Here is a 17,706-nt window from a genome sequence, read left to right as displayed (position 1 = left end):
AGTGTGTCAAATCCCAACAGTCTGGCTGCCTGACTTGGGCCGTGGTGGATGGTGAAATAGCAAGGATAATCCTTTTGATATCCATCCTTGTTCTTTGATCTTTTTCCAATGCATCTGCCCATAATGAAACCCATCAATTATATTAAAAATAGTTAATAAATTAATACAAGTGTTAATTCACAGAATTAATTGGGGCAGCACGGTAGTGCAGTGGTTACTGCAGCCCATTTGCAGTGCCAGCGACCCGAGTGCAGTTCCTGCCACTGTCTGTAAGGAGTGTGTATGCTCTTCCTCGTGTGTTTCCTCCGGGTGGCACGGTTTCCTCCCGAGCTCTGGAGGCCTACTGGTTAATTGGTCACAAGGTGTAATTGGGTGCCACGGGTCCACTGGGGCAGGAGGACCTGTTACTTTGTTGTATCCTTAAATAAAATAAATAGGAGGAAAGACTAAAAATAAAATGGAAGCACACAGTATATCCTACATTGTGTGGCACTGCCACTGTGCGAATTGAAATGGATTCAAATTCAAAATCAAAATCAGGTTTATTATCACCGGCATGTGAAATGAAATTTGTTAACTTAGCAGCAGCAGTTCAATGCAATACATAATCTAGCAGAGAGAGTAAAAATAATAAATTAAGTAAACAAGTAAATTAATCAAAACAGACTGAGTAGTTCAAATTAAAATCAAAATGTTGCATGTGCTAGAAATGTGAAATTAAAACCAGAAAAAACTGGAAGCTCTCTACAGGTCAAGCAGTAGGTATAGAGGAAAAAACAGTGTTAACAGTTAAGGTGGATTTTTAAAAAATATTTCAGATCCCTCTTGACTGATGCATTCTGTCCTGCTGGGTATTACCAACTTTTGTTCTTATTCTGGTAACTTAAAACCAATCCTTCATGATGACTGCTTATCAGTAGCCATGGAAGTGTTATCCACCGTGATGTGTACCCATGTGGGCTGGTGCATCACTCAGTCAAGGAATTGGCCTGTCAAAACACTGTCAAAAACCTTTAAGGAAGCAACATGAGGGATACATATACACAGGGGCCATTTTATTAGGTACATTTCATTAATGCAAATATCTAATCATTCTGTCACCGTGGCAGCAACTCAATGCATAAAATCACGCAGACACGGTCAAGAAGTTCAGTGGTTGTTCAGCCCAAACATTGGAATGAGAAAGAAATGAGATCTAAGTGACTTTGGCTGTGGAATGATTGTTGGTGCCAGATGGGGTGGTTTGAGTATCTCAAACTGCTGATCTTGGTGGATTTTCACCCACAACAGTCTCAAGTTTACCAAGAATGGTGCAAAAAGTATCCAGTGGGTGGCAGTTCTGTGGGTTAAAATGCTTTTTTAATGAGAAAGGTCAGAGGAGAATGGCCAGACTGGTTCAAGTTGACAGGAAGGCAACAGTAACTCGTATAACCACACAATGGTGTGCAGAAGAAGGTATTAAGAATTAATTGCTCATGGCTTTCATTGTAGGGTTTCTTGATTATCTAAAATTGTGTTTTAGGCCTTTTTGCGAGCATTAGTTGAGTACACATCTGACCCAAGTGAGAAACGGCGATTGCAAGAACTATGCAGCAAGCAGGGTGCGGCAGACTACAACCAGTATATCAGAGACTTCAATGTTTGCCTGCTTGATATCCTGAGATCAGTTCCATCGTGCCATCCACCATTTAGCCTACTTCTAGGTAAGGTTTTTTTAAAAATCCCTGTTTTCCTTGTATTCCCAAACTAAAAAAATGTTGTTAAAACCTTTCAGGATTGCCCAAAGCTATTGGATTAACGTGAAATCTGACCTTATTAGTTTTGTCTCAATTAAATCTTTCAGTGCAAGAGCAATTGTTGAGGAAATTTTTAAATTGGTATTATTTCTGCTTTAGTTGCCCTGCATTGTTAAGCAAATTTTGTAATCTCATTTTAGATATTCAATGTGGAGTTGTGTATTAAGTATGTAAGGAATTCAATGTAGAAAGGAGATAATTGTTACTTCAAAGCTGGCAGATGTAGTGTAGCTTTACTTAAGGTAACTTGGAAAATGAATTCTTATTTGATAGGAGCAATGTTTGTACAATTTGGGGAAGAACCCAAGAGCTGCTGCTAATTTAATATATCATATGTAACAATCACTATCGACACAGGCAAGTATGTAGAGTGTGATTTCGAAGCACCATGTACAGATCTTGCATGCGGAGGATGGAAATGCACAATCACAGACTAATTATAAAGAGAAGCAGAAAGGCTTGGGTTTAATTACTGCCCGATACGCCACTAGTGTTTAGTACAGCAATGAAAGCCCTCCTTCTCTGTCTGTCCAGACTGTTTCTTATTGCTGTTGCCATAACGATTGTTTTTTTTTGACCACTCATGGTTGTTGGCCCTGAGCTGTAGCCCTGAACCTGGAGGACCAGTGGACCACTTAGTCTAGCCTCTACTCTTTGATCTGTTTGGCATAGATGACCCTGCCAAAACACAAGGCCCTGACTCAGCCAGCTTAGCTTTGGTCATTGAGGCACGCAAGCCTCCAAACCACGACAAGCTTGTGGTCCTCTTGGAGGAGAGAGTCTGAAGTGACCACACATTAAGTAACAACACTGTAAGATTGCTCGTAGCTCCAGGATTGGGTGCTTTTCTGCTGATCGTCTAGAATTATGTTTTAGGCCTCTTTGTGAACATTAGCTAATTGCACGTCTGACCCTAGTGAGAAACGACGATTGCAAGAGCTATTTATTTTTCGGTTGATGAAGACATGGTAGAAACCAAGAGTTGATGGGAATATGGAGTCAATAGAAAAAGCAGAGGGATGGGTGCCAATGGGTTCTTGGTGGTCAGCAGAGACGATGGGCTGAAAGACCTATTTCATGCATCATGCATGAAAAAACAGTGCATCGTGGGTCCTCGTTGATAGTACAGCTGTTCTGGAGCTCCAGCACAAATGCATGTTCTGGTGCAGTAAGTGCTAAAATATACATTGGTGAGGGGAAACTGGAACCTTCACTGTGGATTTATAAGCACAGTGTAGTTACTGGAACAGAATGGAGTTCAGGTGGGAAGGTGGTATAGCTAGGTGGTTATATTAAACAAGAGTATAACTATTTCAATGAACTATGGGTTTATTTGCTTTTCAAAGGGGAGCAATGAACTGTATGCTTGTATACAGAGTTTCATTAAGAATATTAACTGTCGTGATTCTGATATGTTCCTGTATCCAGACTTTTAATCGAAGTACATATACGTCACCACATAGACCTTGAGATTTATTTCTTTGCAGGCATTTACCGTAAAAATAAGAAATACAGTGAACTCTCTGAAAAATCGTACATAATGACTGACAAACACAAATGTTCAAAGGAAGACAAATTGTGCAAATAAAAAAAAAATGAGAGCATGTGATGTAGAGAGTCCCTGAAAGTGAGTCTGTAGGTTGTAGAATCAATTCAGAGTAGTGGTGAATGAAGTTATCCACAATGGTTCTGGATCCCAGTGGTTGTAGGGTAGTAACTGTTCCTGAACCTGGAGGTGTGGAACCTAAGGATTCTATATCTCCTGCCCGATGGTAGTAGTGAGAAGAGATCGACGCCTGGATGGTAGGAGTCCTCGATGGATGCTGCTTTGTCCTGGCAGCGCTCCATGTAAAAGTAACTTATTTGTGGGTACGGCTTTTCTGGAGATGGACTGGACAGGGTCCGCCACTTTTCTGTAGCCTTATCCATTCCTGGCACATTTCCATATCAGGCCTTGATGCAACTGTTCAGGATATTCTCCACTGTGCATCTGTAGAAGTTTGTCAAAGTTTTTACTGACATACAAAATCTACACAAATTGCTAAGGAAGTAGAGGCACTGTCATGGCTTCTTTGTGATGGTATTTATGTCCTGGTCCCAGGGGAGGTCCCCTGATACATTGATGCCAAGGAATTTAAAGCTACTGACTCTGTCCACTAATGAGAACTGGCTCATGGACTTCCAGCTTCTTTCTCCTGTAGTTGATAACCAGCTCTTGGTTTTCCTGAAGTTGAGTGAGGGGTTGTTGTGTCACCACTCAACAGATGAGAACCTCTATAGTCACCTTGTGCTCCAAGTTTCAGCATTTCCATTGAATAGGAGTAAGATGACAACCAAAATGAGGAGGATTGCAAATATGGATTCTAGATGATAAGAAAACAAACTGTTGTCAAACCCATCCATTTGTTACTGAACGTAGAACAGTACAGCACAGGAACAACCCCTTTGGCCATGATGCTAATCCAAGTTGTCTTTTTGTTGTCCATATTCCTCCTATAACTGCACCAACTGGCAGTGCACACAATGCTTCAAATGCGGCGTAGCCAAAGTTTTGTACAGTTGCAAGATGACCGCCCCAATTTTATTCTCAGCATTCTGGCCTATAAAGACATGTATTCTGCACACCAGCTTCAGCGTCCTGTCTATTTGTTATGTCATTTTCAGGGAGCTATGGACTTGCACCTCAAGGTTCCTCCATACATCAATGCTTCTAACTGTCCTGTCATCTACTGTATATTTTCCTCTTGCATTTGACATCCCAAAGTGCAACACTGCACACTTGTCCAAATTGGTGTTGGTTTATTATTGTTACATGTAACGAAACCTTTGTTTCCATGCTGTCTAGTCAGATCATAAATTCTATAATTGCAGAAAATAGAATGCGTAATGTGCTGTTGGAACTGAGGCTACGTCCACACCAGACCGGATAATTTTGAAAATGCTGATTTTGCATAAAAACAATAGGTGTCCACACTAAGCGGTTTTAAAATGAATAAATAAACAAACAAACAAACAAATCTCTGCCCACATTAAAACAGATATTTCGTCGAATCTCCTCCTACTGCGCATGCGCAGGACACATATATCGAAAACAAGCGACATGTTTGGTGTCGAATCTCACCGTGAAAGACTTGCTGCGCGTTTGTTCAGTTACAGACTAGAAAAACATAAACGATGGGCAGCTGTTGGCTCTTGCGCAGGAGGACTTAACACTAAAAAAAACAAATACTGGAGTGTATGGAGGCAACCGCCAGGGAGTTCACAGACAGTATGACCCAGCTGATGACGAACATTGAAAAACTGAAGAACTCTGTTGCATTAATAAAGCCCCTTGTTAAATGTATAAAACATGTCTGCATCAATGTTATCTTGTATTTCCATACAATGTTACATTTGGCTGTTACACATCTATTGCCAGAGAAGTACTTGCATAAATAGGTAAACCACCTTCATACGAGCAAGGACAGAAAACAGGGCAAAGTGAATATACTTATTTATTCAGTAAGTTATGGGTCAAAGTATTTGGTGAGTACATTTCTAACTTCTGGCTTCAGTCGCTTTGCCATCTGTTCTGAAATTGTTAGGTTGCGTTCAAGAAAACAATGAAATGGCGCGCTGCCATTTCTGTTCTGATCTGCCAGATCTGTTCTGGCACATCATAACCGTGTTTTTAGATTTCTCCGGTTACCCCATCCACACTGCTCCAGCCAATCCAGCGTTTTCAAAATTACATACTCTGGAGAGCGTTTCAGAAAAGCTCCATTTTCGGGGAGCGAAAACCCCGTTTTAGTGTGGATGGAGGGTAAAAACGAAGAGAAAAAGCTTTGGTTACTGATTTATCTGGTGTAGTGTGGACATAGCCTGAGATTTAAGAGTAGAATGATTATAATGGATATTTTAATTGTCATAAAGTTACAGTTTGTTAAATTATCTGTTTAATTCCTGAATGCTTATTCTGAATATCTCTCAGATTTAAAACTAAGTGCTGATGCTGTTAATATTTTGTTTCTTACTAGTATGAAACCTGGATGGGTTCATTTCCAACAAGTTCCTGGTCAATAATGTTAATGTTCTTAACAGAAGTAATGCAGAGACAGAAGTGTTACTTTTACTGCAGCTAAGAAAAAACATAACAACAGAAGTTTTGTTTTGAGATTATAGAAAAAGATAATCTTGCTCTGAATCCTTTGTCATTGCCACTTTAAATTGAAAGGTTACGTCTTAGCAATTTCCTCAATAATTAGAGGAACTTGAGACCTGGAGGTTCTTTTGATGAATGTGTTTATAATAAAATCAAATTTTTATTGGACAGTACTGATTAATCAGAGCAGCCCATGAAGTCTCATTGCCGTCTGCCCAAACACATCTTCCTCCTGTTTATATATTTATGATGTACATGATCAAGTAAAACAAATCTTCTCTTTATTCAAACATTCCTCACATCTTTGCACCGAAAGTGTTAATATATTCTGTTTCTGCTCTTCCTCAATCATACCAATTAGACCTGCCCACGTCTCAGCTTGCCTTTGGTATTACAAAGTTGGTGTTTATCAGATTAAATTTACAGTATTTCATCAAATATTCCACAGTGGGTTTCAGAGCCATTTCAGGTTTAATGAACAGAGATATGAGGCTGTCCTTTTGTTCCCAGTGTAGTATGCTCCAGAGTGCAACTATACCCAAGTGCAAATAGCAATTGCTTCTGTTTCTGCACTTAACCCTTTAGTCTAACCATTAATTCTACTACTTGTTCCCTTCTACACCACTGCTTGATTATTTTTGTGAATTATTTGGTTTAACTTATGGAAGTTAATTGAAAATTGCCATTTTAGAAATGCACATTGATAATATAATAGTTTATAGTTTGGCCATTGATAATTTGATTATGGCTATAAAGTCCATTAGCACAACATGATAATCATGTGCTTTGTGACTCTGATTTTGCTGGGAGAAAATTCTCTGAGAGAGATCACACACAACTTGCAGTTTTGTCACATTTTGGCAGAACCTTTCTTTTATTCCTTCAGTTAACTGTAGCTCCTATGTAATTAAGGTCTTGTGAAATATCATCAGCATATAGGAGGGAGATTGAAAATCTGTTTGAGTAATGCCATAACAACCTCTTACTCAATGTCAGCTGATTATTGACTTCAGGAGGAGGGAACCAGAGGGACATGAGACGGTCTCCATCAGAGGATCAGAGGTGGAGAGGGTCAGCAACTTTAAATTCCTTGGTGCTGTCATATCAGAAGATCTGTCCTGGCCCAGCATGAAAGTGCCATCACAAAGAAGGCACAGTATCGCCTCTACTTCCTTAGACATTTGCAAAGATTCAGCATTGCATCTAAAACTTTGACAAACTTCTATAGATGTGTGATGGAGAGTATATTGACTGGTTACATTACAGCCTGGTATGGAAACACCAAAACCCTTGAATGGAAAATCCTATAAAAAGCAGCGGATACAGCCGAGTCCATTGGAGGTAAAACCCTCCCCACCACTGAACACATTTACATGGAGCTTTATCATAGGAAAACAGCATCCATCATCAGGGATGTCCACCACCCAGGTCATGCTCTCTTCTCACTGTTTCTCTCAGGAAGAAGGTACAGAAGCCTCAAGACTCACACCCTCAACCATCAGGCTCTTGAACCAGAAGGATGACTTGACACCCCAACACTGAACTGTTCCCACAGCCTATGGACTCGCTTTCAAGGACTCTTCATCCAATATTCTCAATATTTATTATTTTTTGTTGTATTTGCACCATTGTCTTTTGAACACTGGTTGCCCACCTATTGGGTGTGATCATTCATCAATTCTATTGTGGTTATTGGATTTACTCAGTATACCCTGAAGAAAATTAATTTCAGGGTTATATATGGTGATATGTATGTGCTTTGATTATAAATTTATTTTGATTTTTGAACTTTATTGCAGGCTCACTAATCAGCCAAGTCAGATGTACTGTAAAGAATTTAAGATGTTTTTGTTTACTTAAATAACCATTCAAGGAAGCTACTGGACCTTTGGAGAAAATGTTCTTATAACCTCCCCAATCCTTAATTTATCCTTCCTCATTCAATATCTATTATTTCAATGCCTACAGATTTTTAATTATGTCACAGCATTCTGCTTGCGTGCTTCCAAGTTTTTTTACTGATGCTCACACCACAGCCCCCTACATCTTAACGGGCAGGAATATCACAGGCCTGCAAGCTCAGGATTGAATAACCCAGTTGCTTTTAGAAAAGTGAGTGAATTCGAAGTATGCACATTTATTTTAAATTATATAATCATTATAGCCCAAGTCATTTGAAGTTTAATTGAGCTAGTGGAGAAGAATGAATAGGTGTTGTTTTTGGACTGAACCCTATGTTGGAAAGAATGCAGGGTTTCATAATAGCTGCAGTGTGTTGAAGCTAAATCTAACAGGTTAGATTTCACTTAGAGAAGGTGATTATCATATAGCTTCTAATTTTTCTGGATCAACCATGACCTGACACTTGAAGCTTCATTTGAAATAATGTCTGAAGTTTTAGTTCTGCAGAACAAAAAAGGTTCTCATTATAAGTTAGCCTATAGGTACTTAATAAAAGTTTAACATTTTTGGCACGCTTTGTTATCCCATTCCCGGACATTTTTAACATCTCTTTTTCAGAACACTTACCAAAGCTGCAAGCTCGATCTTACTCAGCTGCAAGGTAGTATTTTGTTTAATTAAGAAATTAATATTGGTAATAATGTCATCTGTAAAACTGATGTATTTATAAAATCAGATGCAATGTAAAACTTGCAGCAGCATCACAGATGCATAGCATCATTGTACAGAAAATCATGAATTAAAAGTAAGTTGTATCCAATTTTTAGAGTAAAATATGACTAGAAGAGAAAACAAAGTTTATTTTACTATAAAGTGGTCATAATGTTGCTGAAAATCTCCAATCTCCAAACACCATTTTTGTTTCACTGCATCCCAAAATCCTGTAACTCCAGCAATGGCAGTCGTGCCTCTAGCTATGCCTTCAATACTAAACCTTTGAAATTTGTTTCTAAAACTTTGCCTCCTCCTGCAATATCATATAAGCTTTCTTTTAAACCACTTTTTGTTGCCTGGATATCATTTCCTTTGTTTTAGTGTTGATTTTCTATTTCTGCTGACATTGTTGTAATAAATCTTGATATTTTTTCTACACCTGGAGCATTACATAATTGCCAAGTTGCAGATATCATCTTTCTTTGAGCATTTTCAAAACTTCAATTACAAATCTAATTTAAAAATAAGCCATATTGTTTCCACTGTTCCTTTTACAGAATGCTTTATATTCCTATTCCATAATTGAATGTGGAATAAAATTAGGATTAATGTCTGGTTTGTAATGGTAACTGCTATCCAAGAGTTTATTCATTTGACTACTTTCACCATCTTCGACTGAAAGGGAATAAATTATGGATATATTGTGCATTTTATTTTGAATATATTAAAAACATTCTTTATAATTTGACTGTAATGAGCACACCATTCCTGTTATTCTAAAGATACCACAGATAGGATGCAGTCAGGGCAGCACCGTAGCATGGTGGTTAGCACAATGCTAACAGTACTTGTGATCTGGGCTTAGTTCCTGCTGCTACCTGTAAGGAATTTGTACATTCTCCCTGTGACTGCATGGGTTTCCCCCAGGTGCTCCGGTTTCTTCCCACTGTCCAAAGATGTACCAGTTGGTAGGTTCGTTGGTCATTGTAAGTTGCCCTGTGTTTAGGCTAGGTTTAAATCGGGGGATTGCTAGGTGGTGTAATTGAAAGGCTGAAAGGACCTATTCTGTATTGTATCTCAATATTCAATAATGAAACAATTGATAAATGGAAAACAGCAATAATATACATAAACAATATTTCAAACATGCTAGATGATCGTCAGAAAATAGTGGCTGAAATAAGTGAGTGACAATGTCTGAAACAAAATTTTAAGAAGCTGAATTTGAGAAATGCTACATGCATAAATGAGGAATGATAATTGATGAGAATACTGTTGAATCATTGTCATTGATTAGGGGGAAAGATTGGCCATCACCTGCAACATGATGTTAAAGCAGAGAATCAGAATTCCATTCACAAGATAAACTTATAAATATAGTTGTAATTATCTAAAACTTTATAAGCCTTGTCCACAATGAGAATCCTTTTAAACCAATTAAAGATTTAGAAACAGCATTCATTGCAAAAAGCATATAACGTACAAAAAAAAAATCCCTGCTGTCTAGGAGTTTTTCGGAGCAAACTGTTCCTAATTAAGTCTCAGATCTTTGTTGCTGCAGGTTATAATAGAACAGTTTTCTGTTTGTCCTGAGTTGATTCATTTTGCTGAAATACAAGAGTAGGTCAGGGTCTTTTGCCTCTGTTTCATTATTGTGAAATTTAACTGCATATGATACTCACTTTGTTTTTGTTGTATAAAGGGTGAAATATAAAATAATTAGGAACTATTTTAAGTTGTCAAGTATCATAAATACATAACAAGTTTTTATCTTGTTTCATTTCTCTGTAGCTCATCCAAATATTATCCTGGGAAGCTTCATTTTGTTTTTAACATTGTTGAGTTTCCATCTTCGGCCGTGCAGCCTATTGCCCGGAGAGGGGTTTGTACAGGTTGGCTGGCCCAGCAGGTAGCTCCAGGGCTTCAGGGCTACGACAGTGAAGCTGCAATTGCCGATTGTTCGTCAAATAGGTTTGCAACAACCCAGGCAAGTACTGTGTACTAAATTATTAAAAGCATAGCCAGATTTCATAGTCTATATTCAGGCATATTTTACTAGAAATATATTTGTGAACCAGGATTTAATTTATGGTCATCAGAAATTTTCAGCATTCTTCTCCCTACTGCATTACCACCTTCAGCTTGCTCAGAGCAACGAAGCAGCAGAGCAGTACTTTAGACTGGGACAGTTGCACTGGGGCAACACTACAGTCAGAACAGTGAGCAAAGTGAATGGAAGTGGGAAATGATGATTTAGGAATAATTCTAATTTTAATAATTACACTAACAAACTTTGATTGTTGGTACTCTTGAGAGTCTCAACAATAGTAATAGCTGCCAGTCTATATCATTTGAGCAGTAATCCTTAAATACTGGGGTATTGGATGTTGTTACATGTATGTGATTGGTTAAGTGGTTCTGTAGCAACATAAATTACATGTTCAGCACAGCTTTGTGGGCCAAAGGGCTTGTATTGTGCTGTAGGTTTTCTATGTTTCTATAACAAGGGAGTAAAGATGCTGCTTTTGAAGCAATATCGTAGAAATAGGTTCAGTTAAAGTATTTTATTGAAGCGACTAGGGAAGGGGTTGCTAACATCAAGTGAATTTCCTTTTGTAGATTTACGTTTTCAGTCGGCAGAACACATTTTTCCATCTACCCTCTGATACTGCAGTTCCTATCATCATGGTGGGGCCTGGAACTGGCATTGCTCCTTTCATAGGTTTCTTGCAACACCGGTAGGTGACCTGTCAATAATATAATTTAGAGTAAAAAGCCTTCTTTCAAATAAAGTGGAGTATACTATGAATATTGAAGTGCAGTGGATTCTGGTTAATTAGGACACATCAGGACCAGTACATTTTGAACCAATTAGCCTAAATTTCACGGAAATGGGTAAAAAGAGACAAACTGTTTAACTGAGTAACAAGTTATGTAATTAAATGAAATATAAAACAAATAAACAAATTAGAGCATTGACAGTGCTATCACAGTACTTTAAAATTGTGTATTAGTTCGTAATAGTTATCAACAAATGTGTGCTGCTGTGTTCATTTGATTGCTTGTAAATGAACGAAATCAGTACAGGTACCTACTGCAGATAGTGAACTGCCTTCCCACAAAGCCATCAATCTTCCCAATCTTTATTTTCATTGTAACGTTCAAGATGATTGTCGATAACTTCAAATTCTTCGTAGTGCCTAACTTGTTCAAATAATGAAATCATTTCCTTTTCACTAGTTGGCATTTCAGGCATCTCCAAATCTGAATGCTTGAAATCACTGAGCAAAACAGTTCTGAATTGTCTTACTGATTATTCTTGCCAACTACGAGTGACAAAATTGCTGCTTTTGAACACACGTACATGCAGCTGACACTATTTATAAACTACTTGCTTGTAGCACGGTGGGTGTCTTGTGACCACTCAAGCTCATTCAACTGACGCTAGTCAGAAACTGTTCAGCAACAGTTTCTTGTCCCAATTAAATGGCATAGTGTCCCAAATAAACAGAGAATCCTGGCTATTTACTCAATTAGTTTATGTTCGTTAAGAGTTGTCCCAAATAAGTGGCTGCTCTGATTAATTGATGGCCCAATTAACAGGAATCCACTGTATATGGTTTGAAACAGATTTGATAGCTCTAAAGTGCAGGAATGACTGGGGGGGGGGGTTGTGTGTGCATGTGTCTACATTGGTTTCCCCTTTTTCAAGAAGACTGAGCTGCATTTGCATTTTTGGATAAATTTGGTTCAGCAAACAAGTTAATTAGACTGAAGTTGGGGGGAATGTTTTGGGAGGAATCTAGTGAAATAGGGTAGTTTATTGCTGAAAAAGAAGGTAAGTAGTTGAGAGGAGAGTCATAAAGGGAAAACAGCTACTTGATGGTGGTTAGTATTATGCTGAAAACAGTTAATAGTTCATGACATTATTCAAAGGTCTTGCAAATTTTTCAGCTTCATATGAGTCAAATTTCCTTCGGCAAATCATTATTAAATGTGCTTCCACTAAGTTTTCACAGAACTTCCTATCATACCTTGTTAAAATCGTTCAACTACCTTCTGAGGACAATTGGAATAATCTTTATATTGAAGAGATTTACTGTTGAAACGTTAGATAATGGATGAAGTTTACAGTTTTTATTCTCAAGTATGTAATTACATTAGAATGTAAAAGATATTCTGCTTGATGACTGAACTAAATTGATTGAAATAGTGTTTGGAAATGAGATTTACAAATAGGAGTTGTATACTGGTTTCTTCCTACCCCCTCTGGCATTGTCTGTGCTGTCGGTACAATAGGGTCAGAGAGTGAAACTGCATGGAAATTGACCCCTTGGAACAACTTGTCCATCCCAACCATGACCACAGTCAACGTAAATTTCCTGTTAAACTATGTCTATCACCATATACTACCTTGAGATTAATTTTCTTGCCATTGTTTCCAGTAAAATAAGCAAAATGGAATTTATGAAAGCTATGCATAAACCAGGTATGAGATACAATCATAAGACCATAAGATATAGGAACAGAATTAGGCCATTTGGCCCATCGAGTCTGCTCTGCCATTTCATCTTGGCAGATCAAATTTTCCCCTCAGCCTCAATCCCCTGTCTTCTCCTGTATCCCTTCATGCCCTGGACCGTTCAAGAATCTTAACAACTTCTGCCTTAAATATACAAAGAGACATGACCTTCGCAGCTGCCTATGGCAAAGAATTCCACAGATTCACCACCCTCTGGATAAAAAGGTGCAATGCGCAAAAGAAGACAAATTCTGTAAGTAAAAGCAAACAAATATTATCGAGGACATGAGTTGCTGAGTCCTGACTGAACTTTCAAGTTGCTTGTGGAATCATGTGGGAGTTGAGATGAGTGAAGTTATCCACACTGGTGCAGGAGCTGATGGTTGTGGTGTGGGACCTAATTTGGTACCTCCTGCCCGATGGTAATAATGGGAAGAGTGCATGGTCTGGAATGTGAGGGTCCTTGATAATGGATGCTTCTTTCTTGTAATAATGCTCATTGTATATGTGCTGTCGACGTTTCGGGCCGAGACCCTTCGTCAGGACTAACGTCGGCCCAAAATGTCGACAGCACTTCTCCCTATAGACGCTGCCTGGCCTGCTGTGTTCCACCAGCATTTTGTGTGTGTTGTTTGAATTTCCAGCATCTGCAGATTTCCCCGTGTTTGCTCATTGTCTATGTGTTTATTTGTGGGCAGGGTTGTGCCTATGATGGAATGGGACGTATCGACCACTTTTCTGTACCCGGGTATTGGTGTTTTCATACCAGGCTGTGATGCAACCTGTTAGGGTGCTCTCCAATGTGCACTTATAGAAGTTTTTTCAGATTTTTAGATCACATGCTGAATCTATGAGGACTGGCTTATCGAACTCTGGCTGCTTCGTCCTGTAGTCAGTAATCAGCTCATTGGTTTTGCTGACATTGAGTGACCAGTTGTTCTCTTGGGGCACCGCTCAAACAGATTTTCAATCTCCCTCCTATATGCTGATCTGTCACCACCTTTGAATGGTCCAGCAACAGTAGTGTTGTCAGCAAACTTGAATAAGCTGTTGGAGCTCAATGTAGCCACACAATAAAAGGTATAAAGCGAGTAGAGCAGGGGCTAAGCACGCAGTCTTGTGGTGCTACTGTGCTGGTGCTGATTGTGGAGGAGATGTTGCCCATCCGAACTGACACAGGTCTGCAAATGAGGAAATCAAAGTGATTTGCACAGGGACAAGCTCTTGAAGCTTAGTGATTTGTTGAGCTATTAACCCATTGAAACTAATCGCTAAGCTGGTTATATTTGCCCATGTTTGGGCCATAGCCCTCTAAACCAAAGCCACCTATTCTAGTTTAATGTTTTTCCAAAGACAAGGCAATCATCTATAACTGCAGTGTAACATCCCTATTTCTGTACTCAATGTCCTGACTGATATCAAAGTACAATAATAGAATTTTCGGGTATGTGTTGAACTAATGGAATCCTGATACACTGGAAGAAAAGCCAGGAGGGAGGATGTGGGGGTGAGAACATGTATTCTCTTTAGCTGAGCTCCACTGCCATTGATTAACTCCAGTGCACCAAGGCACAGTGAGCTATGGGCTGATCAAGGTGCTGTTGATCACAGCATGCAGTCCTCGGGGGGGAATAAAAGGCTGCATGCAGTGAATGTAATGAGGCTGGCAAATTCCACAGGCCGCTCAGTTGCTGTATCAGTTCTGAATCCTGTCCAAGGTGTTGCAGCTTCTGTTAGTGAGCGGAGAAGATTTTGAGTCACGCGTGCAGGAGTTCTAATGTCTGCCCACAAAGCAAGGAACAGATTTAAGGGTCAGTGAGCTTGTTAGGTGTGTAAACGATGCAGGGTAAATCTCTGCTGAGATGAGGTAAAGGGTCAGGACAATCTCCCATGTGGCATAGTTTCACCCAGAAGTGAACTGAAGCATGTTCTAAGCCATGCAAAATGTTTTTGTATGTAATTTTCACATAGAAGAATGCATGCACATGCATGAAATTACCAGATGACTAAATCGTATTAATCTGGATATAAAATCATTTTTCAGTCAGTATGTCTAGTCAGGATGTATTTAATAAATAAATGTCTTGGTGTGTCTCGTGTCTGAATATGGTTCCTGGTTTGGTGTTCGTTGACCCAGTTCTAATCAGTACATTTTAATAGTTTCATAAGGTATTTGAGAGTCAGTCAAATTGCTATTGGCCTGGAATCATTATCAGATAAAATAGACTAAGAACTTTAGATTTTCTAAGGGGAACTAATGAGGCAAATGGATTTTTGGGAAGTATTTCCACCATAATTAATACTTGAGTTTTCCTCCTTGGATTTATTTAAATAATTACTCACCTGTTGCAGTTCGATTTGAATTTTAGTCCAAGTTTCCAGTTTATTAATGTAACAATGCTAATGTGAATAGAACATTGAATAAACATTGTATTGTATTTTGTAAAAGTGGAAAGTGTTCGTTCTTCACATAATGCTGGAGGAACTCAGCAGCATCTATGGAAAAGACCCGATGAGGGGTCTCGGCCCAAAACGTCGACTGTACTCTTTTCCATAGATGCTGTCTGGCCTGCTGAGTTCCTCCAGCATTTTGTGTGTGTTGCTCAGATTTCCAGCAACTGCCGAAATGTTTGTTCTTATTTGAGATGATGTAAAGATGCGCGGAGTAGGGATCAGTTTTGATCATGCTGACAGTTTACCCTAAATGTCTAATGTAATCTCTTATAAGGAATACAAATGATAATTCCATAATCAATAATATAGAAATGCAATCCTTTTGCCTGGCATTCTGGTGACTTAATGATAATGTCCAGGATCTACTAATACTCATTCCATTCTACTATGTTACAGTATTTTTGTCCAACTGGGATGCTTTTGAAACCACCTTAATGAGTTGGGAGCTTTAAGGCCATATTCAAAAAGGACCAGCTATATTCTACAGCTGGTAGATTTGTAACCTGAAGGAGTGCATTCAAGCAGAGAATTCATTCATTGGGTAGGCACTGAATAACCCCACAGAGGTCATGGTGAAACATTTTGAGAAACATAGGAACATAGGTGCAGGAGTAGGCCATTCAGCCCTTCGAGCCTGCACTGCCATTCAGTATGATCATGGCTGATCATCCAACTCAGAACCCTGTGCCTGCTTTCTCTCCATACCCCCTGATCCCTTTAGCCACAAGGGCCTTATCTAAATTCCTCTTAACTATAGCCAATGAACTGGCCTCAACTGTTTCCTGTGGCAGAGAATTCCGCAGATACACCACTCTCTGTGTGAAGAAGTTTTTCCTCATCTCGGTCCTAAAAGGCTTCCCCTTTATCCTTAAACTGTGACCCCTTGTTCTGGACTTCCCCAACATTGGAAACAATCTTCCTGCATCTAGCCTGTCCAATCCCTTTAGAATTTTATACGTTTCAATAATTTACCGTTCCACATTAAATTGCATCTGCCATGAATTTGCCCACTCACCTAACCTATCCAAGTCACCCTGCATCCTCTTAGTATCCACCTCACAGCTAACACCGCTGCCCAGCTTCGTGTCATCCACAAACTTGGAGATGCTGCATTTAATTCCCTCCTCTAAATCATTAATATATATTGTAAACAACTGGGGTCCCGGCACTGAGCCTTGCGGTACCCCACTAGTCACTGCCTGCCATTCTGAAAAAGTCCCGTTTACTCCCACTCTTTGCTTCCTGTCTGCCAACCAATTCTCTATCCACCTCAATACCATACCCCCAATATCGTGTGCTTTAAGTTTGCACACTAATCTCCTGTGTGGGACCTTGTCAAAAGCCTTTTGAAAATGATGAAATGTTTAAAGGGTCAGACTTGATGAAAGTGAGCCATGGGTAAGTAAACTATGCCGTCGTGATCTGGGAGCCATTATCAAGCTGTCGCAGCTACCAGAATGTAGCTGTGTGTCTGAGGCTTGACACACGACATGACAGGCAATGTTTGGCTGTATCCTGGTCCTGGATTAGCAGAGATGTACATGACGCACTGTGTCGTCACCTGCAGACTATGACTGTACATCTTTGCACGGCACTGCTGCCTTATTTGGATAATGTCATGCTAGTGAAAAGCCGGTCACTTGTGGAAGGGCACTAGAGTCAAAGCAGGAGCTGTGAAGTGGGCTTGGGTGCTGGGATGCTCTACTATTTGTCTTTACAGTTGCCTCAAAATTTCTTTTGAGAAAGACTACCACTTATTCTTTGAAATCTTCACCAACCATAATACATGGCTGATTGCATTGCCTTTTACAGCTCTCCAAAATATTTTAAATCTCCATTGAGAATTCAGTCTCTCTTTAATTTGATTACATGCACTTTTCAGGTACCACCACTAGAGGTCTCCTTAGGGCTGCAGATGGGATTGTGAATATAAACAACTGCAACATTGAAATGCAGAAACATTTTAAAGCAAAGGTTCCCAACCTGGGCTCCAGACACCTCAGTCAATGGTAGGGCACCATAGCATTACAAATTGTTGGAAACCCCTGTTCTAAAGAACACGCTAGAGAAAGAAAAGTTACAAGAGCTGAAGAAATTCTTGAGATCGAAAAGGTCCTTGGAGAAGGGGCTAGATGGTGAAGTAGGGGAAAAGGAGAAGGATTCTTGGTGTGGATGCA

The 17,706-nt window shown here is 39.3% G+C and overlaps 1 protein-coding gene across 3 annotated transcripts in view; it reads left to right on the top strand.

The window, feature by feature from the left end:
- mtrr (5-methyltetrahydrofolate-homocysteine methyltransferase reductase) overlaps positions 1-17,706 on the top strand; it is a 100,906-nt gene that overhangs the window by 31,301 nt on the left and 51,899 nt on the right. For all 3 annotated transcript variants that reach the window (XR_009512701.1, XM_059972533.1, XM_059972532.1), the window contains 4 exons: positions 1,523-1,703; positions 8,458-8,500; positions 10,345-10,540; positions 11,173-11,291. Coding sequence is in view for 2 of the 3 variants with exons in the window: in XM_059972533.1 (XP_059828516.1) it covers positions 1,523-1,703; positions 8,458-8,500; positions 10,345-10,540; positions 11,173-11,291 (539 nt within the window). In the remaining variant the exon portion in view is untranslated. The remainder of the gene's footprint in view (positions 1-1,522; positions 1,704-8,457; positions 8,501-10,344; positions 10,541-11,172; positions 11,292-17,706) is intronic.

Source organism: Hypanus sabinus, chromosome 6 (assembly GCF_030144855.1).
Source record: "Hypanus sabinus isolate sHypSab1 chromosome 6, sHypSab1.hap1, whole genome shotgun sequence".
NCBI classification, from domain to species: Eukaryota; Metazoa; Chordata; class Chondrichthyes; order Myliobatiformes; family Dasyatidae; genus Hypanus; species Hypanus sabinus.
Note: the sequence above shows the minus strand (reverse complement) of the source record. Positions and strands in the feature narration are given on the sequence as shown.